Source organism: Phyllobates terribilis, unplaced genomic scaffold (genome assembly GCF_046119375.1).
Source record: "Phyllobates terribilis strain yellow unplaced genomic scaffold, ASM4611937v1 Scaffold_5__5_contigs__length_657084704, whole genome shotgun sequence".
NCBI lineage: Eukaryota > Metazoa > Chordata > Amphibia > Anura > Dendrobatidae > Phyllobates > Phyllobates terribilis.
This window is the reverse complement of record NW_027362765.1, coordinates 253,046,487-253,073,428: the sequence shown is the minus strand read 5'-3', so window position 1 is coordinate 253,073,428 and position 26,942 is coordinate 253,046,487. Positions and strand designations below refer to the sequence as shown.

Here is a 26,942-nt window from a genome sequence, read left to right as displayed (position 1 = left end):
AGCATGCGTACACCCCCCTGTATTTTCAGTACGTTATACATACTGCGCTCAGCGTAGGAGAGTACACCACTGTATTCTCAGTTCGTTATACATACAGCAGCACTCAGCGTGAGTACACCCCCCTGTATTCTCAGTACATCTTTATATATCTTTCTGTCCGAAGCTGGGATGGGTGGCGCCTGTGCAGTGAGGCGCCGGAGTAAGCACGTGTGCAAACCGCACTACGGCGCCATTTTATTGAAGACACTGTATATGCGAATTTACAGAGTGTCTTTAAAAAATGGCACAGGATAGCGCTGTATGCGCATGTGCTGTCTCCGACGCCATTAATAAAATTAAGAATGTACCAATAAAAATGCTCGCCACCCGGGCGTAGTTTATATATAAGGAGAAGTCTCCATTATTAAAGTGCATGTGTGGAATACATTAACGAGTGACCCATCAGAAAAAATGCATGTACAAATAGACAGAAGAAAAAAACAACAAAAGGTCAATAGTAATGATGCAATATATTAGATATTTTATTTGATCAAGAATTTAAGTGTACAACTGTAGGAAAAACAACCAAAGTAAACACCGACAACATAATCCAGGTGGCAAATAAATAGATTTCTAAATGGATAATCCAATTAAATACGTAAATAAGTAAATAGCTGTAAAGTATTAGGACAAATGCCAAACTACAGACATGTGAATGACACAGTAATCCAAGTAGTATGGATAATCAGATCCAAAAGAATTGGGGTGTATAGAAATGCAAGAGTGCACCAACACAATATCAAGGTGTTAAACTGTAGGCACATAGAGGTGATACAGCCTGTTTAATTATTAGCTGATAGGTAAATATGTGTAAGGATATATAATGTCTGCCTTCTGCCTCTACAGGCTGGAGTAGGTGTGTGGCCCCACTATCAGTATTCGGTCAGTATCTTTTCTCAGCAGTGGGAGCCAAAACCAGGAGTGGGTGATAAATGCAGAATTGGTGATTTGTTTCTATTATACCTTTTCTCTGATTGTTTTGGCTCCCACTCCTGAGAAAAAACACGAATACTGACCGAATACTGATAGTGGGGCCGTGGCCTTACAGTAGGAATCCAGCTCCCTCATCTCCAGATTAGGGGATGAGTGGGACTGGTGACCTCACATGTACAGATATCTGCCTGCTTGTGTGTGTAAACTGCAGATAACACACACCTGTCCTATTCGTATAGTTGCAGGATACCTGCTGATTGTGCTCATGATGAGCTGGCAGATATCTGTAGATGTGACATCACCAGATCCCCTTATCTCAGGTTTTCTCCCACACTCCAAAGACATACTGATAGGGAATATAGATTGTGAGCCCCAATGGGGACCGCGATGATGATGTCTGTGAGTAAATACTGACACGGCAAAATATTTCTGTCAGAAAATGAGGTGCAGCTTATTTAGAAGAGTTTGCGGACACTTTTTCTTACAAAAACAGGAGAGGTGAACTACACTAGGTGGACATATCATAGTCCAGTAGCTGCGCTGATCATGGTGTATACCTGGGGTGCATACTGAAGCACTACCTGTAATATGTGCCCCAAGATCTTCCAAACTGCTGTTTTGTTTCCTGGCAGCACAATCTACAGATAGAAGTCAATGAGCCCCCTCGGGCCGCAGAGCAGGGCCAGGGCGGAAGCCCGTTCGGGCCGCAGAGCAGGGCCAGGGCGGAAGCCCGTTCGGGCCGCAGAGCAGGGCCAGGGCGGAAGCCCGTTCGGGCCGCAGAGCAGGGCCAGGGCGGAAGCCCACTCGGGCCGCAGAGCAGGGCCAGGGCGGAAGCCCACTCGGGCCGCAGAGCAGGGCCAGGGCGGAAGCCCACTCGGGCCGCAGAGCAGGGCCAGGGCGGAAGCCCACTCGGGCCGCAGAGCAGGGCCAGGGCGGAAGCCCACTCGGGCCGCAGAGCAGGGCCAGGGCGGAAGCCCACTCGGGCCGCAGAGCAGGGCCAGGGCGGAAGCCCACTCGGGCCGCAGAGCAGGGCCAGGGCGGAAGCCCACTCGGGCCGCAGAGCAGGGCCAGGGCGGAAGCCCACTCGGGCCGCAGAGCAGGGCCAGGGCGGAAGCCCACTCGGGCCACAGAGCAGGGCCAGGGCGGAAGCCCACTCGGGCCACAGAGCAGGGCCAGGGCGGAAGCCCACTCGGGCCGCAGAGCAGGGCCAGGGCGGAAGCCCACTCGGGCCGCAGAGCAGGGCCAGGGCAGAAGCCCCTCAGGCTGCAGGGCCAGGGCAGAAGCCCCTCGGGCCGCAGGGCAGAAGCCAATCGGGCCGCAGGGCAGAAGCCCCAAGGGCTGCAGGGCAGAAGCCCCTCGGGCGGCAGAGCAGGGCTAGAGCAGAAGCCCCTCGGGCCGCAGAGACTCTCTTTTATCTGCGCAGCAGCCCTGCTCTTCCTCCTCTCCCACTTCCATGGGGCTGGAGGGGAGCCAGCAAAGACCTCACACCTCCTCTTCATGAGGAGCAGGAGGGAGGAGCAGGGACTGGAGGAAGGCAGCCGAAAGCACAAGGAAAGGGAGGGATTTCCTGCTGGGACTGAGGAGAGCTGGCTGCCTGACTCCGACGAAAACTTCCCACAAAGTCAGCTGCGGGATCCCCACAAAGGCTCCCGGGTCTCCTCCAGGCGGCGGGTGAGTTATGAGGGCGCCTTCTCCTGACTTGCTCCTTGGTCTCTTTCTGTCCACTGAGTTTTATTATACGTGGGAGACATCAAAGACCTGGCAAAGGGGGGAGAAGGGGGCGCTGTGCGCGGAGAACTGGCTGTAGTAGGCTCTGCCCCATTGCATTGTGAGCTGCAGTTCAGCTGTGTGTCTGTCTGTAAATGTATTTATATATATATATTTATGCCAGACCAGCGCAGAGCAAGGGTGCTGCAGTTACCCATAGCAACCAATCACATCACTTCTTTCAGTCGCCAGTTTCCATTTTAATAATGACAGCTGTGATCTGATTGGTTGTTAATGATCCTGATTTATGACTTTCTCAGTTAATCCCACAACAATGGCCACTAATGGTGCACAGATTTTTACAGGTGTATAGAAGAACTTAACGGATATAGAGTTATGTATATTTAGATTTCTTTTTTACGCTGGAGCATGAGTTTATTTTTTCATGTTCGGCAGAGGAATGGTTAACGGTCCCGATCCTTTTAGGAATGTTTGTTTTGTGCCTCTCTGCACCCCCCTCCTCCTCCTTGTGTAGGCTCATAGTTCTTCATGGTTGTGTTTGCCTTTCCCTTTACTACTAAAGGTGCGTTTACACTTTGCAGATTCCGCTACAAAATAACCGAAAGAATTAAATGATGGGATCCGCTGGGCTAGATGATGGCCTCATCTACTAAAATACATTGCTGTTCAGTGTCAAGTCTCAGACAAGTCAAGTGACACAAACCTGTGAGCGCCGGCTTTGGCCGTGGTTGAGGTGCAGTTGGCCTGTTAAAAAAGAATTAAATCTGGAGCAAGTTGTCTGCGACTATCAATATGTTATCATTTTAGATGAGACTTAACGTTATGTCTGCCAAGTGGCCATATTGATAATGGTTACTGGCTTTCTGATCTTCATGTCTTGCAACCAAAATTACCTTGTAGCACTAGCCTTGAATGTTAGCATTCACACACTTAGATTTCTGACAAATCGGGCCGAAATTATGAAAAGATGCCCAATTACATATACAGATGTTAGGATACTATCGGTAATTCTCATTTTCCTCATCTGTTTTGATTGTCCTAGAATAAAATATTACTGTTAACCATTGGGTTTTTTTTGTTTTTTTTATAACACCACATTACTGGCAAATTGGATATTCTTCAGAAATGTATAAAAGAAAAATTTGAGCGGGGAGGAGGGGCAGATTGGGGATCAAATCAATTGGCCCTTAAAGGGGTTTTCTGTTTTCATAATGCCCCCGTTCTCATGCAAAACTTTGCTGACAGTTTTTCTGAAAATGAAAAGGCCCTTTAAGAACACTCCCACAATGCAACTTCTGCAGAAGTCCAAAACAACATCCACAAGTGGGGCCAAATGAGTGTATCACTTTTGTCTGTGACATCTTTAGTGTTACTGCGAATTTGTGCACTCGTTCATTCCCGTAGGTTTTTGCGGTTTTGGGCTTCATCCATCAGTCACACCATAGGACCGTACCTTTTTAAAGTGCTATTCTGGTTCTACTTACTTATCGGGAGGAATCGGGGCGTGTTATGATGCATCTACAGATACTACCAGTGTGCAAGTGTCAGGTATGGCGCCTCTGTTCTATTCATTCACTTAGCATTACTGAATTAGCCCTTTGAAAAAAAAACTAGTTTAATTGATATTAGTCTGATTGAACAGGAATTGCACAGATATCTGTACTTATTTATCCCCTCATGAATGTCATTTAAAGCTCCTTTTTTTTTGTCCTAAGGTCTAGTTCACACGCTCACGTTTTTGTTTGTGTTTTGTGAGGGTGCTTTCACATTGCGTTTAGTTACATGTCCATGGTTCCTGCCGGGGCTTGCGTTCGAAATAACCCCCCCCGCAGAGCGGGATTTGGATGTGTGTGCCGATGGGGTCACAGATTATAATGGTGCCTTATGCCCGAAAATGATGCACGGCACAGCAGACTGCGTCATGGTGTGTGTCTCTAGTACCGTATATGCCCGAAAATGATGCACGACAGTCCACATGTTCGCTCTGCCGCCACCGTTCTAGTCTATGGCCCCATCGGCGCATACGTCCGAATCCCGGTTTTTCTGAAAAGCGCTGTATGAAACTGGCCTTAGCTTGTTTTCGGACGGCCTTAATATGGCAGCACTTTACCATATGTCTGCGAGACCCAAGTTCCCTGCAGCACTTGGATCACCCCAGAACCCTTTTGTAGTCTCATTGGGAAGAATGTGTTTAAAATGTGGCCAAATTTTGGCAGCCTAAAATCTCTCAAATGAAAGTTTTATTTTCTTTGGTTTGATTTTTTTTGCTTGCTCTCTTCTGTTTTTCTAAATATAATAATTACCGGATAGTGGGTTTTTATTTTGCTATGTTGGCAAAAAAAAAATCTTGTAAATGTCCAGTTGACACTATTATAACAGTAATAAATCACCACGTCAGTCTGAGCGAGGCCAATTTCTGCAAATATAAACCCGACCTTACTTGTCTGTCTCATTCTCTCTTTCATGTCTCCGGTTTTATGCGTAGCTGGTACATTAACATGTCTCGTGTGATGTAACCTTGTCCCTGCCCAGCACAGGGCACGCAAAGCATGGTGCTGAATCATAAGCAGATCTCTGACAAAAGCAAGAAGGGGGGGAAATATCAGCTTTCATGCCCGTGGCTTGGTAGACTGGTTTGTCTCAGCCCTGAGTATTTTAGTACCCTTTCTCCCTTGTGCTGTAAGGTGGTTCTCAACAAGTTGTGCCGCAGCTTCCTTACAATCACTTGCAGTCAGCGGGGTGGGATGGTGGGAGGAAGGTGTGTGTGGCTACAAAGGGGGGTCCCAGAGCTTCCTGTCTCCGGGTTTATGAATGGGATCCAGCTGCCTGGAAGTAGCGCAGGAAGAAAAGGACCTCTATGGGTTAATTTTAACCCCTTCCGATCGACAGGTGTGCACACATAATAGCAGGCAGCGGCTAAAGGTTAGGTATTTGCATAATGCATTGCAGTATTATTAGTCGGTAGGAAAGTCTTGTACCCTGCTGATGTCACAACGGGCGGATACTTTTACTGATGGTAAACACACTTGGCATACATGACAGGTTGATACAGTACACACCTCCACAATTCACCAGCATGTAAGGAAAAGAGCAGGTCTATGCGTGTTTCTTAAAGGGGTTACTAGGTGTAAGTCTGTAATAGTAACACAAATATTTGCTTTTATTTTCCATACAGTGACATCATTTCCCGCCCAAGGAAGAATGAGCGGCTTCTTCCCTCAAGTACTATACACGTAGTACCTACACCTGGGATCTTACGTAAAGAGAAAGTATAATGAGGTGACCAGCCCTGCTTGGGAAGGGTCAAAGAGCTTTCCTTAAACAACAGAAAAGAACTTTGAGCACTAATACAAGAGTGATTTAGTACTTCCAAGATTTAAGGTTTATCTGATGGAGTTATGGCAAGCTCCATAACTTTGCAGCTTGCCACGGCACATGGACCTTGGGCTGGAGCTGGTGTTTCTTTTTGTCTGCACGTGATATGGGAGGTATCCAAGTGACCGCAGATCAGAAGGGGGAATTCAGCTCTGGAAACCCCAACATTTCCCTCTAAGGTTAATATTTTCTTACAGAATTTATAAGCTCCTATTGACTAAAATAAAAAGGCTTCACTCTCTATAACCCTGTAGATGGCACGTTTGTGAATGTGGACCATACTTTGAGCGGATACAACCTGGGAATTTTTGGAAATATATGGGCAGGGATTGGGAGATGACTTTATAGTTTGTCTGGCGATGGGTCGGGAGAATGAACTGATCCAGGCTGTGAAGAGCGGAGATGTTGGCACCGTACAGAAGCTGCTGGCAAAAGTTCGGACGTCAAAAAACAGTAAGTTACAGCAGGGATGGGCAATTAATTTTCTCAAGGGACCACATGAGAGACCACGACTTTTGTGGAGGGCCAAACCAACAGGCTTAAATTAATTCTGCTCAATATTAATATTAACTTATTAATTATTTTATATTAATTGTATTGCTTAATATTGAGCAGAATTAAGTATGCTGACACCCCCTATATACAGTATGAACCTAAACACAACCTCCTATATACAGTACGGGCCCCCATACAGTCCATCTATATACAGTATGATCCTAAACTTAGCCCAATTATATAAAGTATGAGCCCCCACATAGCCTACCTATATATTGAAACACATCCCACACACAACCATACATATAAAAAAAAATAAAAACTTTCCTTGCTCCCGTTGTCCGGGCACTCTTCTCCGGTCTTTCCTGTGTTCACTGATGCTCCGCACAGCAGATGTGATTTAGTGACATCCTCGCGTCTCCTGTCTCAGTCGCACACATTGAATGGTGGAAGAAGGAGCAGGTGGCTCCCTCCTCCACCATTGTACTCACAGCTATCTGCTATCTGCAGATAGCATTGACATTGGATAGGGGAGGGAGGCTGTCTTGGTTCTTGGGCCAGACTGGAACAGCCAGAGGGTTGGATGTGGCCTGCAGGCCGCACTTTGCTCAGCTCTGAGTTACTGTATCTCTTGGTAACTTGTTTGGTTTATGCAATTTATTCTGCAGGAGACTATGGAATTAACAACAAAGGAAGGTGAAATGGGTAACTTATGGCATATTGCTATGCTGTACCATAACTACTTATTCCCAGAGAATGTAGGGGCTTGTGAATGAGTCTTGCAGTTGCTTACTTTTATTAAGAAAATCAACATAAATCCTGCATCTAAATGTCCAATTTGAGTTGATTTGACACCTGTGCTTTTAAATACATTGGAAAATATGCTGGTCGCAGTGGTCATGAGCCATATGTGACAGCATCACCTCCGAGGCCTGAAATTGGCTGCAGAGGTCACGTGCTGCTATGGCACGTGTATGGAAATAAGTACAGACTGACAGGTGCCCCTGGTGCGTTAGTGCAGGAGCAGTAGGGGATTTAACAGTATGTAATCTTTTTATTTTATTTGATTTCTTGCAGTTTAATTTTTTTCTACATTCTCTGACAACCCATTTAAATCCACTGTCATGGAGTACTGATAATTTCCAAAAGTAATGGTGCTTTTCCATTGCCTCCAGTGTATGATACTCAATAGAGGCTTGTACACATCAAGTGGTCACGAGCATGGCATTGTAGTGAGACATTGAATTAGCCTGTCTGCATTGTGCGACGACTCTAGCTTGGTGACATTGACAAATGAGGGGGCTGCGTGTGGAGATGCACTGATGCCAATGACTTCTGTACAGAGAGCGCCAGTGTTCGCAGTGCCACACACGTACACAGTGTCACCCTGTTGTCACACACTGACCTCTCTATGGCAGCTCACATCGCAGAGAGTTAAACATTTACTAGAATGTGCGTGCCATGAACGGAATCCAAGAAGGAACTAGCGTGTCACCTATTCTGTTATTCTCTGGTCCAGTGCCTCTATTGTATCTCCTCCATTATGTCGTTTGTATGTTTTTGGAAGGTATAGTAATAAACATAGAAAGCTCGGTAGTGTTAGTAGACTAAACAGGGTTCGGTGAAATATTCTGTACCCACCTCCATTCTAGATTTAGAAGTGGGACACTTTATTCTGCACCACAAAGTCTGCCAGTGCAAAATATCAGGTAATGCCTCTGTAGGGGTACAGTCTGTACTGGTGAGTTATGGTAATGTCCGTACACTCAATAAAACATATACTAAACCAATTATACAGATATGTAGGGGAGACAGTACGTAGACTTAGCCCCTATAAAATTATTCTTATAGTATTGCTTTAAGTGTTTTAGTTGGCATAACAAAATTGACAGAACTGAACTCTGCAGCCGCGCTCACATAGTGTCGGTCCGGCTCTTATTGCTGTCCCCTGTCTGCAGTACAGTACAGAGCAGCGGCCACAGATAGGAGCCACGATGTGAGGCGGCAATGACATTGTGAGCATGGCTGCAGAGATCAGGCTGCACTCACTTGAGTACAATTGTGAGGGGGGGGGGGGGGTGGGGGCTGTGTAATGGTGCAAAATGGACATAATTTTACACAAAACCCCAAAAATGGGCCAGACAAAATTGTTGGCACCCTCAACTTATTATTTGATTGCACACCCTTTTTGGAATAAATAATTGCAATAAATCGCTTCCTATAACCATCAGCAAGCTTCTTACACCTCTCAACTCAAATTTCGGCCCATTCTTCTTTTGCAAACTGCTCTAGGTCTTTCCTATTTGAAGGAGTCTTCTCCCAACAGCAATTTTAAGATCCCTCCGCAGGTGTTCAATGGAATGAAGATCCGGACTCATTGCTGGCCATTTCAGAACTTTACAGCGCTTTTTTTTTTTCCCATCCATTTCTGGGTGCTTTTTGAAGCATGTTTGAGGTCATTGTCCTGCTGGAAGACCCATGACCTAGGATGTAAACCAAGCTTTCTGACACTGGGCACTGCATTGTGACCCAAAATCCTTTGTGCAAGGCATCATAAAATCTGACGTCAAAGCAACAAGTGCCAGAGGCAGCAAAACTACACCAAAATATCTTTGAACCACCACCAGATTTGACTGTAGTACTGTGTTCTTTTCTTTTTAGGCCTTATTCCATTTTCGGTAAAAGTAGAATGATGTGCTTTACCAAAAAGCGCTATCTTGGTCACATCTGTCCACAAGAAGCTTTCTCAGAAGGATTTTGGCTTGCTCACATACATTTTGGCAAACTGCAATCTAGATTTTTTTGTGTAAGCAGTGGGATCAGCCTGGGTCTCCTGCCATAGCGTTTCATTTCATTCAAATGTCAACGGATAGTTCGCACTGACAGTGATGGACCCTGAGCCTGCAGGACAGCTAGAATTTTTTTGGAACTTGATTCTATCCTGTGTTGCAACCTTTCATCAATTTTTCTCTGCCGTCCTCGTCCAGGGAGATTAGCTACAGTGCCATGGGTTGTAAACTTCTTGATTATGTTGCTCACAGTGGACAGAGGAACATCAAGATCTCTCGAGATGGACTTCGTAACTTTGAGATTATTGATATATTTCAACAATTTTGGTTATCAACTCCTCAGACAGTTTTCTTCTTTCTCTTCGACATTCTTAGTTTGGTACACACAGACACACCATGCATAGATTGAGTAGTCTCCCCTTTTTACCTGGTTTCAGGTGTGATTTTCATATTGCCTACACCTGTTACTTGCCACATGTGAGTTTGAACGAGCATCACATGCTTGAAACAAAGTTGTTTACCCACAATTTTGGAAAGGTGCCAACAATTTAGTCCTGCCCATTTTTGGGGTTTTGTGTGAAATTATGTCCAATTTGCCTTTATTTTTCTCTTTTTTTTATTTTTTTTTTTATTTTTAGTGTTCCAATACATACAAAGGAAATAAACGTATATAACAACAAAACATGTGTAATTGCAATAATTTTCTGGGAGAAATACTTCATTTTCTAGAATAATTTCAAGTGTGTCAACACTTTCGGCCATCACTGTATAATGTATATTAGGGCAGCACGGTAGCTCATTGGGTAACAGTGGGGTAACAGTGTTGCTTTGCAGTGCAGGGATCCTGGGTTCAAATCCCACCAAGGACGACAACTAGGAGGAGTTTTAATGTTCCCCGTGTTTGTGTGTGGTTTTTTTATTTTATTTTTTTATCGGCTGCTCTGGTTTCCTCCCACACTCCAAAAGATATGCTGATAGGGAATTAGATTGTTGGCTCCAATGATAATGTCTGTAAAGCGTTTCGGAATATGATGGCGCTATATAAGCAAAGCATAATAAATAAAAAAAAAAATAAAAAAAAATTTGTATCCAACTAAACCACTAAAATCTATACTACAGATATGATTTATTTAGGGCTAAGTTCACTACACACCGGTATAAATAGTTTAGTTAGCGTTCTATGGGGTGACAGACTTTGTTTAAACAATGTGAAAGTTATTCAACTTTTATTCCAGTTTATAAAATGTTGACAAGAAGAAAAAAAATGGTCTAAAAACAAAAATAATTCTGTAACCACTCTTGTGAGGTTCCATTTTTGAAGGTAGTTTAGGCATTATTTTCTGCTATGATATTTTATCAATTCTATGTGTTTTTAATAGTGCAGGGTAGCTGCGGGGGAATATGTGTCTCTCGGCAGGGACTGTAATTGGATATATGCTATCTTTATGGTCTGTATTCTGTGAATAGATATCTCGTGGGTACTGTTGAAAAGGAAGTCAGCTCACCTTGTGTGTGCTGGTCACAAAATGCACACTGCCATATATGGTGTCTGTATTCCAGGGATGTCAAACTCGTATACACAGAGGGCCAAAATTAAAAGCTTGGACAAAGTCGTGGGCTAACCTTGATATTTGTTAAGGAAAACTTCCTCAATTATAGACATTTCTTTATCAAATATAACGATTAACTTTTTCATATGGAAATAAACTTAAAGGGGTTATCCCACTAACAAAGTACTTTTTAATTAATAGGTCTTTGCATAAAGTATGATGCAAACAAAAGTACCCTCAAACACCGTATGATACCCCCACTGTGAATTCCTCCACACGCATGATATGATGACCCTATTGTACCCCTCTCTGTCATTCACCCTGACAAAGACTGGTGACCCCATCACAGTATGATTCTCCAACTATAATCCCCACACAGCCCTCCATACATTATAATGGCCACAAAAAGTGCTCCATACAGTATATCCGGGCCCTACATTGCCTTCCATACAGTATAATGGCCCCACACAGTTCTCCATGCAGTATAATGGGCGCCACACAGTCCTCCATACGGAATAATGGGCGCCACACAGTCCTCCATACGGAATAATGGGCGCCACACAGTCCTCCATACAGAATATTGGGCGTCACACAGTCCTCCATACAGAATAATGGGCGTCACACAGTCCTCCATACAGAATAATGGGCCCCACATAGTCCTCCTTACAGAACAATGGGCGCCACACAGTCCTCCATACAGAATAATGGGCGCCACACAGTCCTCCATACAGAATAATGGGCGCCACACAGTCCTCCATACAGGATAATGGGCGCCACACAGTCCTCCATACAGGATAATGGGGGCCCCCCATAGTCCTCCATACAGGATAATGGGGGCCCCCCATAGTCCTCCATACAGGATAATGGGGGCCCCCCATAGTCCTCCATACAGGATAATGGGGGCCCCCCATAGTCCTCCATACAGGATAATGGGGGCCCCCATAGTCCTCCATACAGGATAATGGGGGCCCCCCATAGTCCTCCATACAGGATAATGGGGGCCCCCATAGTCCTCCATACAGGATAATGGGGGCCCCCCATAGTCCTCCATACAGGATAATGGGGCCCCCACATAGTCCTCCATACAGGATAATGGGGCCCCCACATAGTCCTCCATACAGGATAATGGGCCCCCACACAGTCCTCCATACAGGATAATGGGCCCCCACACAGTCCTCCATACAGGATAATGGGCCCCCACACAGTCCTCCATACAGGATAATGGGCCCCCACACAGTCCTCCATACAGGATAATGGGCCTCCATACAGGATAATGGGCCCCCACATAGTCCTCCATACAGGATAATGGGCCCCCCATAGTCCTCCATACAGGATAATGGGCCCCCACATAGTCCTCCATACAGGATAATGGGCCCCCACATAGTCCTCCATACAGGATAATGGGCCCCGCATAGTCCTCCATACAGGATAATGGGCCCCGCATAGTCATCCATACAGGATAATGGGCCCCCACATAGTTCTCCATACAGTATAATGGGCCCCCACACAGTCCTCCATACAGGATAATGGGCCTCCATACAGGATAATGGGCCCCCACATAGTCCTCCATACAGGATAATGGGCCCCCCATAGTCCTCCATACAGGATAATGGGCCCCCACATAGTCCTCCATACAGGATAATGGGCCCCCACATAGTCCTCCATACAGGATAATGGGCCCCGCATAGTCCTCCATACAGGATAATGGGCCCCGCATAGTCATCCATACAGGATAATGGGCCCCCACATAGTTCTCCATACAGTATAATGGGCCCCCACATAGTTCTCCATACAGTATAATGGGCCTCCACATAGTTCTCCATACAGTATAAAGGGCCCCCACATAGTCCTCCATACAGGATAATGGGCCCCCACATTGAAAAAAAGGCCCCCCGCTTCTTCGGTCGTTTCATGGTGCAGAATATCTGCAAACCTTGGTACAGTAGGTGCATTGTAAAAACGTCATCGTGCCTGCTGCGCTAACACATCAGACACTGAGGGGGAATGACGGGAGAGGGAGCATCAGCTGATGCTCCCTCCTACAATTGAAAGCAAAGATGGATCTGCATCTAGAATGCCTATATAGTTGAAAGTATGATGCTGGGCGGGGGCCAAATATACTCGGGGGTACCCGCCTGACATTGCAGGCCAAATATGCTCACCCTGCCTGCCAGAGTTTGACATATTTGCTCTATACTGCTGAAGAAAGCTGCTCTGTGGACTACCATTGGATTATATGATGGACAAAGTCCTGTGTCTCATGCCAGACAGGGGCATGCACTACCCATATGTATCCATTGTAAAAGAAAGAGCAGCTCTAGCCTTAGGCCAGTTTCAGCCAAGCGTATTATGGCCACATCAATGTGCTGGGTATTATGGATAGAAGTACTGCCCAACTGAGCGCCTGAGCACCCGAACTGAAGGCTGCATAGATCACCTTGAAGCTGTAAGTTTGGGCCCATAGGCATCTAGCCGGGATAGTATCTAGTACGGGAGAGCATGCTACTGGCCTAAGGCGCTTATTTTGTCCAGATTTGCTCTATTGTATGTAATTAAGGGAGGATCAGATCTTTGCACAAAGGACAGTGGATCTCTCCAAACTTTTATCAGACACTCCTACTTTTAGATGTAGTCATTCCAATAATAAAAATAGCAAAAATTGCAGTACTTTGTAACTGTAAACCAGAGCTTAAACCCTTGCACTAACCTGAGTATATTCTGAGCATAAATTAACAAAGAGTACTTGATCCCTGTTCTTATAAGTGTGAATGTACCCCTAGGGTCCTAAAGATAAGTGTTATTTAAACATGAACATGGAACAAGCACTTTTTTTTTTTTTGTCTTAACCCATTGCTTTCCAACATCTAAAAACTATACCTAATATGGATCTGTTGGAACATGCTGCCAATTGAAAAAATATGCCATGCACAATAATGTTAATAAAACTTATTACATTTTGCAAAGTTTTTTTTTTTTTTTAAAGAAAAAAAGTGGAATTAATATGGATCTGTAATATACAAGTGTTAGTGAGCCCTTCAGTTGAATTTACAGTGAAAGATTGTGACCCCAGTCAAAGAGCAGGTGTGTTGAGCAAAATTCAGATCTCTGTATCCCATGTAATGATTTCCTACATTGTCACATTGCGATCTACACCAAATGTGTCGGATTTTCTGTCACTGGCCACAAATGTCATGTTATTCACTTGCCAGGAATTTCAATGCAAGTCATACGTGATTTATCTGCGTTTTGGCTGTGCTGCTTCTTATTTTTTCTTTAGCTGTTTGAATTAAAAAAATAAAATAAACAGATTTAAAATAGTTGTGGGACAGAAAGTCGCAGACATGTTACATAGTTACATAGTTTATAAGGCCGAAAAAAGACAAGTGTCCATCCAGTTCAGCCTATTTCTTGTGCACTGCAGCTATTCCGCAGCGTTGATCCAGGGGAAGGCAACAAAAAAACATGTGGTATAGGCCAATTTACATCATTGAGGAAAAATTCACTTCCCGACACCAATCTGGCAGTCAGATTAAATCCCTGGATTAATTAACTAAGCATAAGATGTAATTTTATTGTTCTCAAGAAAGGCGTCCAGGCCTCTCTTGAACTCATTAAGTGAGTTGGACATCACCACTTCCTCTCCCAGAGAGTTCCAGAGTCTCACGGCTCTGACCGTACAGAATCCCCTTCTATGCTGGTGCAGGAACCTCCTTTCCTCCAGACGCATAGTGTGCCCCCTCGTCTTTGTCACCATCCTTGGTATAAACAGGTCATGGGAGAGATCTCTGTACTGCCCCCTGATGTATTTATACATGTTTATGAGGTCTCCCCTAAGCCTTCTCTTTTCCAACGTAAATAGGCCTAATTTTGACAACCTCTCTGGGTATTCTAGGCCCTCCATTCCCTTTATTACCTTAGTCGCCCTCCTTTGTACCCCCTCTAGCTCCAATATGTCTTTCCTGAGCACCGGAGCCCAGAACTGTGCACAATATTCTAAGTGCGGCCTTACCAGCGCTTTATACAGAGGAAGAACAATGTTCTCATCATATGCCCCTATTCCTCTTCTGATGCATGCCATGACTCTATTTGCCTTTGCAGCTGCTGCCTGACACTGGGCACTCCAATTTAATTTGCTATTAACCAAGACGCCCAGGTCCTTCTCCATGTCAGATTTCCCCAACGGTTTCCCATTTACTATGTATGGGTGACTGCTGTTTTTCTTTCCCATGTGCATGACCTTACATTTATCGGCATTGAACCCCATTTGCCATTTTTTGGCCCAACTCCCCAATTTATCTAAATCCTCCTGTAGCTGTGCCCTATCCTCATCTGTATTAACTACTTTACAAAGTTTAGTATCATCTGCAAATATTGCTATTTTACTATGCAACCCTTCCACTAGATCATTAATAAATAATATAGGGCCCAAGACAGACCCTTGAGGCACCCCACTAGTAACCCTGACACACCCTGAGCTTACTCCATTGATAACCACCCTCTGCTTTCTATCACTCAGCCAGCTATTTACCCACTTGCACACATTATCCCCCAGACCAAGCATTCTCATTTTATAAACCAACCTTTTGTGTGGCACAGTATCAAACGCTTTGGAGAAGTCAAGGTATACAACATCCACTGACTCTCCCCGGTCCAGCTGTGAGCTCACCTCCTCGTAGAAGGCGATCAGGTTTGTTTGGCAGGAGCGATCCCTCATGAATCCATGTTGTATCCATCCAGTTGTATGTTGAATCCAGTTGTATGTTGAATAAATGTTTTTGGTTGAGGCCTTTCAGAGAATTGCTGTCATGTTGCTGTGTAGCCCTAGTCTGATATTTAGTTGAACATAACGAAAGGAGTTTTCTGTACTCTAAAAGGATGCACAGGTTAAATATAACACAATTATTTTGACTTGCCCACAATGTCTCCCCCACTGACGGACGTGCCTCCCCATTGACGCATCTGGTCTTTATCGTCCGGCATATATAATAAAACATCCGAGAAGAAAAATAAGGCATTAAAAGGCTTAAAACAGTTGGAATTTTATTAATGTACATACATGGTAATACACAAAGATATGAACTTATAAGACTGCTACCAAATGACACAGTTGTAAGGTGAGATGAGTATATGTACTGTATCCAATCTATAATGATAAGTAGTCATAAAAAGACTGAGAGGTCAGTCTTACTTTATGATGGGTAAACCCAGTCACGTTGCTAGAAGTGCAAAAAAGAGCCCCAACGCGCGTTTCATGTATTTGTTAGGTTGCTTCCTCAGGGGTTGGTACATACTAACTAGACTGCAGGTCCTTAAATATTTTACAAAATTGATGGCTGCAGGTGGTGTGGTTGGCGCGGTACGTATGTGCCCCCCTCCCAGGCTTCATTTGTGGAATTGGCTTATGTGACTGCTGTTTACCCGAACCTTAAAATATTTAAGGACCCACGGTTTAGTTAGTGTGTACCAACCCCCCAAGGAAGTAAGCATCACAAACACATGAAATGCACTTTGGGGTTCTTTTTGCATTTCTAGCAACCTGACTGGATCTACTTTATGATGGGTAAGACTGACCTCTCAATTTTATATATGTGAATTTTAACAACCTGAGAAGGCAATTATAACCTCAGTGTTGATTTTTGAGATTGGTGTACTCCCCCCTTTGACTCGCATGCTGCTATTTTATACTGAGAACACAGTCTTTCTTTTTTATGACTACTTAATTTACTATTGTAGATGTGATAGAGTATATATATATTCATCTCACATTACAACTGTCATTTGGTAGCCAGTGTGCTGTTTCTTGTCATCTTACATACTTCCTATGTTTGTGTGTTACTCTATATGTACTGTACATTAGTAAAATACAAACCGTGTTTAGCCATTTATGGTAACTTCTTGTTCTTTTTGGATTTATTAATTTTGGAGTGTCTCATGGCTTTATCCGTACTGTTCTGATTTAGATATGGCCTCTTAATCTATTTCAATATGTACCTGCTGGATTTATTGTTACTTTTTATATATAATAAAATGGGCTGACCAAGTCCAGATTCGTTGTCTGTTCACCTTTATATCATAAATGCTACACAGCAGTCATTCCTCCATATATTCAGATTGCAAAAAGACGGCATACAAACACATTTAAGTTTTTTTTTTTAATATTTCTTTTATCCAATAGATTATATTCCATCCTTACATTATACCCCCAAATTAATTAATGGAAAAAATAGACCATAATAATCAAGACGTTCTTGAGAAAGGGGGAGGACCATCGAAACATTGCCGAAATGCAGACCTTCTGATCATCAGACAATGTTTCTGTCTCTCTGCTTCTGTATTTAACTTTTTGGAGCGAACGGACTGCCTGCACTGAAGCTTGTGGATCTATTTCACCGTGGTGATTATTATTGTCTTTCTTTCCATGAATTACCGTATTTTCTCCAATCCCCTCCATGACAGCACACCTGGAGGTAGCCTCCCCATCCTAATTAGGGACAGGAAAACAAGAGGTTAAATAGCCTTTCCCCGCTATCATCCTCAGTGTTTTCCTGTCCCTATGGAATGAAGAGGCTACCTGGGGTGCCTGCAGCTGGCAAGCAGGGCCCTATTAAATTTACCTGGCCGGGCTGCAGGTAGTGATCGCCTCCGGCCTTCCTTCCCTGGCAGCTCCCGTTTCCCTCGGGTGCGGGACCCCCTCACTCGCCTGCGCCTACAGGTAAAGTTGAGTGGGGTTTGGGGGCTGTGGCCTCCTGTAGCTCCCCAGCCGGAGTCTCCTCTGTCCTCCATGGCAGCGTTCCGACGCGCATACAGGATGCGCCGGAAGTCAGGTTTTCAGCTTGCGGGACTTCACTTCAGATGCGTTCCACCGTGGAACACATATGGCCGCGGCGGGAAATTCAACTTGGAAAGCCGGGAATGGAGGATCTTTCAGCGGATAGGTGGAAATTTGGCGCTGGATCTCGGTCTCCTCTATAAAAGACCCAGATAAGAAGACACCATTAAGGTAGGACAGAATATTCTGCTACTATGGAGGGTGTTGTTCCAAAGCCTGCGTCTGCAGAGCCCAGCGCTAACCCGGCCCCAGTAAGTACTAGGTCCAAGGTTATTCCCCACTCTCTTTTCAGCAGGATCCCAAATATATTTTAAATCTCCCCTTTTTTAATTTTAGGGAGACAAGGATCCTGCACCAAGAGTGGGAGAAAATACTACAGTTCGCAATGTGCCATCTGTAGGAAAAAGCTTGCTTCAGGGCATAAGAAACCCCTATTCCAGAAATGCACTAATAGCATTGTGAAGGAAGAACTGCCTTCCCTTATGGAAGAAGTCAGGGGAATGGTTTGGCAGGAAATACAATCCTCCCTAGCCTCCTTCTCGCAGTCATTCTCACAAGCCAGAGCTGAGGGTCCATCTCCACCAAAAAGGAGAAAGTATAAGGTTAGGGATAGAATATATGGAAGAATTGTTGTCACAGGTGACAGACACTATGCAGGTGGAAGAGGAGAAGAAAACCCCTACAGTTCAGGACTAGATGTTTGGGGGTCTGAAATCCAAGAAGAAGTTAGTGTTCCCGGTGCATGACAACATTCGGAGTCTAATTTTGGATGAATGGGAATCACCTGAAAAAAGGCTTAATGTTGCAGGAGAAATGAAGGATAGATTCCCTCTGGATGAAAATGCGGCTAAACTATGAACGGAAGTTCCGAAAGTTGACATGCAAGTGGCAAGGGTAGCGAAGAAAACGTACCTTCCCTTTGAAGACTCGCCCGAGCTCAAGGATCCTATGGATAGGAAGATGGACAGTCTGCTAAGGAAGACCTGGGAAACCTCGATGGCTTCACTGAAGACTAATATCGCTTCGACTTGTGTAGCTCGTTCCATGTTTCTCTGGCTCCAACAACTAGAGGAACATCTCTGGAAAGGTACTCCTCGGGAGGACCTCCTGGCATCTCTTCCTTTGCTGCAAAAGGCCACTGGATTCCTAGCTGATGCCTCGGCGGAGTCTGTCAAGATTGCTGCAAGATCGGCGGCCTTATCTAATTCAACAAGAAGAGATCTATGGTTGAACATGTGGAGTGGGGACAACGCATCAAAATCTATAAGCTTTTTTCCATCCCGTTTAAAGGAGAGTATATGTTTGGAGCAGTCCTGGACGAGTTGTTGAAAAAAGCATCCTACAAGAAGAAGCCTCTGCCAGAGCCAAAGAATCCAAGAAACTTCAGGAAGAGACCATTTCTTCCCCCTCAACAACAACAGCAGCAAGCATTTCAGCACAGAGGCAAGGGTAAAACCGGTCGCTGGAGTTACCCAAAATGGGGAAGAGGAAAGAATATCTTTTAAGGTTCTAGGCAAGACAGACAATGATGCCAAGAAGGTAGGAGGCAGAATTGCAAGCTTCCTTCCTCATTGGCAGCTAATATCTTCAGACAGGAAGATCCTGGACATGGTGATGGTAGGAGCCGAAATAGACTTTGCTATCTACCCTCCAAGAAGGATAAAAGTAACGTCTTTACCATCAACAAGATTACACAAGTTCCTAATGTCAGGTCTTCAGAATCTTCAAAACTCAGGAGTTATTTCACCAGTGCCTCTCATGGAACAAGGAGAAGTTCATTCTTCTCAGGTATTTCTGTTAAAAAAGGTTTCAGGTTCTTACAGGATAATCCTCAATCTAAAACATCTCAACCAATATGTAAAATATAGAAGGTTCAAGATGGAGTCGATAAAGTCCACGATTCCGTTGATTGGGAAAGGATTTGTCATGGCAACAGTAGACCTGCAAGAGGCATACTACCATGTGCCAATTCATCCGGCCTACAGAAAATATCTCAGATTTGCCGTAAGTCAGAACCGAGAGGTACTTAATTTTCAATTCAATGTACTCCCCTTCGGAATTTCGTCGGCACCCCGTCTGTTTACAAAGATCAGGGCAGAGGTGGTAGCTTGTCTAAGAAAATGGAATATCAGCATCGTCCCCTATCTAGACGATTTTTTGGTGATGGCTCCCTCAGTTTCAAGTTTGGAAAGAGACCTTCAGATGACCCTCCAGATCCTGGAATCTTTAGGATGGTTGATAAACTACAAGAAGTCAGATCTGATTCCCTCCACCAGGAAGACCTTCTTGGGAATTCTGGATTCTCAGCCGCAAGCCTCTTTTCTGTCAAAAGAGAAGCAGATTCAGTTAAGGTCGAAAGTTTATGCACTGAAGAACTGGAGCAGAGTGTCAATAAGAATTGCCATGTCCGTCCTCGGGTCCATGAGCTAATCTATTCAAGCAGTACCTTGGGCTCAAGCGCATTCAAGGGTCGTTCAAAACTACATCCTTTCCTGTTGGGACAGATCTCCAAGTTCCCTCTCCAGCAGGATTCATCTGCCAGAGAAGGTGAAAGCATCTTTAAGGTGGTAGCTCTGTCCAGAAAATCTGGAGACAGGTTCAGCATGGATTCAACTTCCCTTGTTATCGGTCAAGACAGATGCAAGCAAAAGGGGATGGGGAGCAGTAGTCTCCCACGTGGCCTTCCAAGGGGTCTGGTTACAAGAAATAGCAGAGCAGTCCTTGAACCTAAGAGAACTGAAAGCGGTGGAGGAAACTCTATGGGCAGCCAATTCTCTGCTTCAGGGGTCACATGTCAGAGTCTACTCGGATAATATGACAACTGTAGCCCACTTGAGACATCAGGGAAGTACAAGAAACAGGAGATTGCAGATGATCTCAGAAAGGATCTTCCACTGGGCAAAGCATCCACTATCAGGCAGATCTGTTGAGCAGGAAAGACATTCATCTAGGGGAGTGGAGTCTGAACTCAAAGATATTTCAGATGATTGTTCAAAAGTGGGGATACCCAGATGTGGACCTGTTTGCGAACCAGAGAAACGCAAAAGTAAGACCCTTTTTCTCCTTGGACCCGAGGATTCAGCAACAGGGATAGATGCATTCGCTCACCCTTGGGAAGTCAGGCTCGCTTATGCCTTTCCCCCGATTCCGTTAATACCAAGGACCTTAAAAAAAATCAGGTTGAAAGGGGTCAAGACGATCCTAATAGCTCCCATGTGGCCAAAAAGAGCATGGTTCGGAACATTGAGCCGTCTAAAAATTGAGAATCCGTTGATGCTTCCTCAAATCCACGATCTGCTGCATCAGGGCCCGATCTACCATCCGGCCCCTCAGAATTTGTCTCTAGCAGCTTGGCTTCTGAGACCTCTTAAAAGCCAGAGGCTTCTCAGTACAGGTGATCCATACACTGCAGAAAACAGGTCACGAATTCCATCTATGAAAAAATCTGGAAAGCTTTCAAGCTCTGGTATGAGCCTCGTCCATTAGATCCTTTTCGGCCTGACGTGGCCGGAATCTTGGATTTCCTACAGAACGGTCTGTCTAAAGGATTAAGACCAAGCACACTGAAGGTCCAAGTCTCGGCTTTAAGCTCCAAATTTTGATACTGATTTGGCCCAGAACAGATGGATTAAGAGGTTCATGATGGCTGCTTCTCGGATGAATCCAACAACAGCTAAAATAGTTCCACCTTGGGATCTCAACATAGTTCTTAGAGGCCTAACTATGCATCCTTTCTGTTAGAACCTTGCTCTTAGGTTTTTTCCTTTGCTGGTCACATGACCTTGTTGGCCTATTTAATCCTGCTCCGCCCTTCTGGCTTTGCTGGACTTCATTGTATAACTACTTTCTAGCTAGCCTGTGCTCTGTATCTACTCTGTTAGTTTGCTTGGTCTACGGACCTCTGTGTTCTTTATATTTTGTTTGTTCGTCTGTCTGCTACTATTTCTGTTAGGAGGTGTCCCATTTTCCTCCCAGTCCTTAGTACTTGTAGGGATTCCTTCCCCACATCTATAGGTCTCCGTACAGACTAGCTTAGGACTTTAGCAGGTCTGATCGCAGGATCAGGTCCCCTGTTACATCGTAGGGATCAAGCTGAGTTCTATCGTAGGGACAGATCTCCTCTCTTTCCTTAGCTCTGGTAGCAGAACATAACAGTAAGTCCAGCCTGCAAATTCTCTAAGGAAAGATTTTTCTGTTCCATCATGGTGTCGGTTCAGGATTTGGCACATCGCCTGCAGGGACTCTCTCTGGAGGTGGCCGAGCTCCGTCAGCACGTGAGTAACTGTCCTGGAGCACATTTCTTGGAGCCTAAGGTATGTTTGCCGGATTTATTTTTTGGTGAACACCGAGAATTTTTTTCATTTAAAAATGCTTGCTTATTGTATTTTCGTTTGAGACCCAAGTCCTCTGGGGATGAATCCCAGCGCATAGGGTTCATAATGTCACTTTTGCGCAAAGAGCCTCAGGAGTGGGCCTTTTCTTTGCAACCTAGTGATACATGCTTCAGATCAGTGGATAGTTTTTTTTCTGCTTTGGGGCTATTATATGATGATCCTGACCGTGTCGCATCAGCTGAGACTGAGTTAAGACGTTTGAGACAGGGATCAGGTAATGTGGAAAAATATTGTACTCATTTCCGTCGTTGGTCTACTCAAACAGGGTGGAACGATTCTGCTCTGAAAAGTCTATTTCTTGCTGGGCTCAATGAAAGGGTTAAAGACCTGCTAATTGCTTATCCTACACCTGAAGATTTGCAACAGGCTATGCAATTAGCTATACGGGTGGATAGGAGACTGCGTGCAAGGGTTAATGAGAGCAAATCCTCTGCTATGTCAGTTTCTGGTTATGAGAATGTGTGTACTAACAGTGGTGAACCGATGGAGATTGGATCGGTGGCACCTCGCTCTCAAGAAAAAGACCGTAGATTTTCTGAAGGCTTGTGTTTCTATTGCGGAAAATCTGGTCATTTGATTAAAGGCTGTGAGCTTCGTATGAAGAAAGAAAAAAAAATGGTCAGTCATGCCCGTATTGCCTGTTTAAATTCCAAGGGTATATTTTTAGCTGCTTCCACGATTGCTCAGGAAAAATTAATGGAATTTCGGGTGTTTGTTGATTGTGGGTCTACTCTGAATGTAATTGATGGGGGATTCTTGGAAAGACTCAATTTAAAACCCGAACCTTTATCATCCCCCATTGCTGTGGTTTCTGTGGATGGTTCCCCTTTGAAGAATATTACTCTCAAGGTCTGTGAATTTCCTCTCACTATTAATGGTGTTCACCATGAGAAATTGGATTTGGTAGTTTTGAATAACTTGCCTTCTCCAGTAATACTGGGATTGCCCTGGTTAAAATTTCACAATCCTGTACTGGATTGGTCTACCAGTGAAATTAAATCCTGGAGCCATAAATGTTATGACAAGTGTTGTAACGGGCGTATTGCAGCTTTGGATAGGGGAGAATTGCCTGTTCCTATTCAGGATTTTTGGAGAGTTTTTTTTGAGAAGGAATCGCAGGTTTTGCCTCCCCATAGAGACTATGATTGTTCTATTGAATTTGTCCCTGGAGCGACTCTTCCTAAAAGTCGTTTATTTAACCTTACTATTCCTGAGAGGAAGGCTTTGGAGGAATACATACAGACAAGTTTGGCCGCCGGTCACATTAGGCCCTCTAAGTCTCCTGTGGCGGTTGGATTTTTTTTTGTAAAAAAAAAGGACGGCGGTTTACGTCCTTGTCTGGATTTTCGTGAGATTAACAAAATTACTGTACGCAATCCTTACCCACTGCCATTGATTCCTGATCTGTTTAACCAGTTAATGGGGGCCAAGTGGTTCTCTAAAATTGACCTTAAGGGGGCATACAATCTGTTGCGCATGAAGGAGGGTGACGAATGGAAGACTGCTTTTAACACTCCTGTGGGTCATTTTGAGAATCTGGTTATGCCTTTTGGTCTTACTAATGCTCCTGCATTTTTTCAGAATCTTATTAATGACATCCTTAGACCTTTGATCGGCAAAAATGTGGTTGTGTATTTGGATGACATTTTGATTTATTCGCCGGATCTGGAGTCTCATTGGCGGAGCGTACGTGAGGTATTACAGTTATTAATGGACAATTCGCTTTTTGCTAAGCTGGAGAAATGTGAGTTCGCTGTACAGAGAATTAGTTTTTTGGGTTATATTATCTCCAGCGAAGGTTTTGAGATGGACCCGGTTAAAGTTCAAGCTGTACAGGAATGGCGTAGGCCTATTGGTTTGAAATCGATACAGAGGTTTTTAGGTTTCGCCAATTATTACAGAAAATTCATAAAAAATTTTTCTAGTATTGTCAAACCTCTGACCGATCTCACCAGGAAAGGTGCTTCAGGTTGTCAACCAATCTGCTGTTAGGTTGGAGGTTCCTACCTCCTGGAGAATTAATCCAGTATTTCATGTCTCTCTGTTGAAAAAAGCGGTTGTATCGGATTGTGACGCCTCTGCCTCTGTTCCTCCGGTGGTGGAGGACGGGGAATATGAAATTTCTCGCATACTTAACTCTAGACGGTATAGAGGTAGTTTGCAGTATCTTGTGGCCTGGAAAGGTTTCGGACCCGAGGATAACTCTTGGGTGAGGTCGGATGATGTTTCCGCGTCCAGACTTATCAGAGCGTTTCACAGGAGATTTCCTGATAAGCCTGGTCCTAGGGGATCCGGAGGATCCTCTTAGAAGGGGGGGTACTGTTAGAACCTTGCTCTTAGGTTTTTTCCTTTGCTGGTCACATGACCTTGTTGGCCTATTTAATCCTGCTCCGCCCTTCTGGCTTTGCTGGACTTCATTGTATAACTACTTTCTAGCTAGCCTGTGCTCTGTATCTACTCTGTTAGTTTGCTTGGTCTACGGACCTCTGTGTTCTTTATATTTTGTTTGTTCGTCTGTCTGCTACTATTTCTGTTAGGAGGTGTCCCATTTTCCTCCCAGTCCTTAGTACTTGTAGGGATTCCTTCCCCACATCTATAGGTCTCCGTACAGACTAGCTTAGGACTTTAGCAGGTCTGATCGCAGGATCAGGTCCCCTGTTACATCGTAGGGATCAAGCTGAGTTCTATCGTAGGGACAGATCTCCTCTCTTTCCTTAGCTCTGGTAGCAGAACATAACACTTTCGAGCCAATAGCTGAGGCACACATAGATAAATTGTCTTGGAAAGTGTCATTGCTTATAGCTCTGACTACAGCCAGGAGAGTGGGTGAAATCCAAGCCCTGTCTATCAGAGAACCTTATTGTCGTGTTTTGGAGGACAGGATCATCCTCCAGTTGGAACCTTCTTTTCTGCCCAAGGTGTCGTCTGATTTTCATATGTCTCAGGCCATAATTCTTCCGTCATTCTGTCAAAATCCATCAAATAGCAAGGAAGAAGAATTCCACGCTTTGGACGTGAGAGGGACTATAATCCGCTACTTGAGTGAGACTGAAACTTGGAGGAAGGATCAGAACCTTGTTCAATATGGAGGCCCCAATAAAGGGAAGAAAATTGCAAAAAATACTCAAGCAAATTGGATTAAGAAAGCAATTTGTGAAACATACATAGTTCAACATTTGCCTCCTCCGAAATCCTTGAAAGCTCATTCTACTAGAGCTATGTCGGTCTCCTGGGCGGAAAAGGCTAGTGCATCCGTCAAGCAGATTTGCAGGGCAGCTACATGGTAGTCTGTCCATACCTTTGCTAAACATTATAGACTAGATGTAATATCAAATAGAGACTTAGCATTTGGAAGGAAAGTCCTTCAGGCTGTTGTCCCTCCCTAAGATTCATTCTTTGGTATTACTCCAGGTGTGCTGTCGTGGAGGGGATTGGAGAAAATAGAATTACACTTACCGGTAATTCGGTTTCTAAGACCCTCCACGACAGCACGGGTAATTCCCGCCCTTTCCTTATTGATAGAAAAATCCTTCGTGTTAATAAAATATTTAGAGCATTCATACTGTGTGGTCCTTTGAAAACACTGGGGATGGTAGCGGGGAGGGGCTATTTAACCTCTTGTTTTCCTGTCCCTAATTATGATGGGGAGGCTACCTCCAGGTGTGCTGTCGTGGAGGGTCTTAGAAACCGAATTACCGGTAAGTCTAATTCTATTTTTTGGACTATAAGATGAACCGGACCATAAGATGCACCTAGGTTTTAGAGGAGGAAAATAGAAAAAAAATTTAAGCAAAAAATGTGGTCATGATGCCCTGTTAAGGGGGAGGGGGTCTGCTGCTGACACTGTTATAGGAGTAATGTCCCCCAATTCTGTTAATATCCCCCATCCTGGTATATATGGCCCTCACCCCCATCCTGGTATGCATGGCACCCCTCACCCCCATCCTGGTATGCATGACACCCCTCACCCCCATCCTGGTATGCATGGCACCCTTTATCCCTCATCCTTGTATGTATGGCACCCTTCATCCCTCTTTCTGGTATGCTTGGCACCCCTCCACCTGGCATGTTTGGCACCCCTCTTCCTGGTATGTATGGTACCTCTCCATCTTGGTATGCTTGGCATCCCCTGATCCCCATTATGCTGCACACAAAAAAATAAACAATTATGCTCACCTTCTCTCTGCTCCAGTGCTGCGTCCCTCTCTGCTGCCGACAGGGATCTCACTGTGTGAGCCGCGCATGGCATTACTGTGCCGGAATAGTCTCTGCTCCCCACGCTGGGACTGTGTGTGTGGGGAGCAGTGACCGTTCACTTTTTTAATAGCGTGCACACTGTACCCGCGGCTACTGCTACGGCCGGTGGTCACGTGTGCCCGTTATTAAAGACCATGAATATTCACTACAACCCATGGGAGTGGATTGTAGTGAATATTCATGGTCTTTAATAGCGGGCACACAGACTGCAGAGCTGCAGCAGGAGACACGCTGCGGGTACAGTGTGCGCGCTATTAAGATGAGTGAATGGTCACTGCTCCCCACGCACACAGTTACGGCGTGGGGACCAGTGACTATTCCGGCACAGCATCTCACAGTGTGTGGGCGCATGGCAGTTACGCCACGTGCAGCTCACACAGTGAAATCCCTGTCAGCAGCAGAGCAGGACACAGCGGTGGAGGAGAGAGGAGGTGAGCATAATTGTTTATTTTTTTGTGTGCAGCGTGATGGGGATCAGGGGGTGCCATACATACATACCAGGAAGAGGGATGAGGGGTGCCATACATACCAGGAAGAGGAATGAGGGGTGCCA

At 44.8% G+C, this 26,942-nt stretch overlaps 1 protein-coding gene across 8 annotated transcripts in view; it reads left to right on the top strand.

Annotated features, from left to right (window-relative positions):
- Window positions 1–2,485: 2,485 nt before the first annotated feature.
- The window catches only part of CASKIN2 (CASK interacting protein 2), a 95,255-nt gene continuing 70,798 nt past the window's right edge, over window positions 2,486–26,942 (top strand). For 7 of the 8 annotated variants that reach the window (XM_073684044.1, XM_073684046.1, XM_073684045.1 and 4 more), the window contains exons 1-2: window positions 2,486–2,643; window positions 5,876–6,528. In XM_073684044.1, the coding sequence (XP_073540145.1) occupies window positions 6,435–6,528 (94 nt within the window). In that variant the 5' untranslated portion in view covers window positions 2,486–2,643; window positions 5,876–6,434. The remainder of the gene's footprint in view (window positions 2,644–5,875; window positions 6,529–26,942) is intronic. The other variant, XM_073684048.1, reaches the window with a different exon arrangement.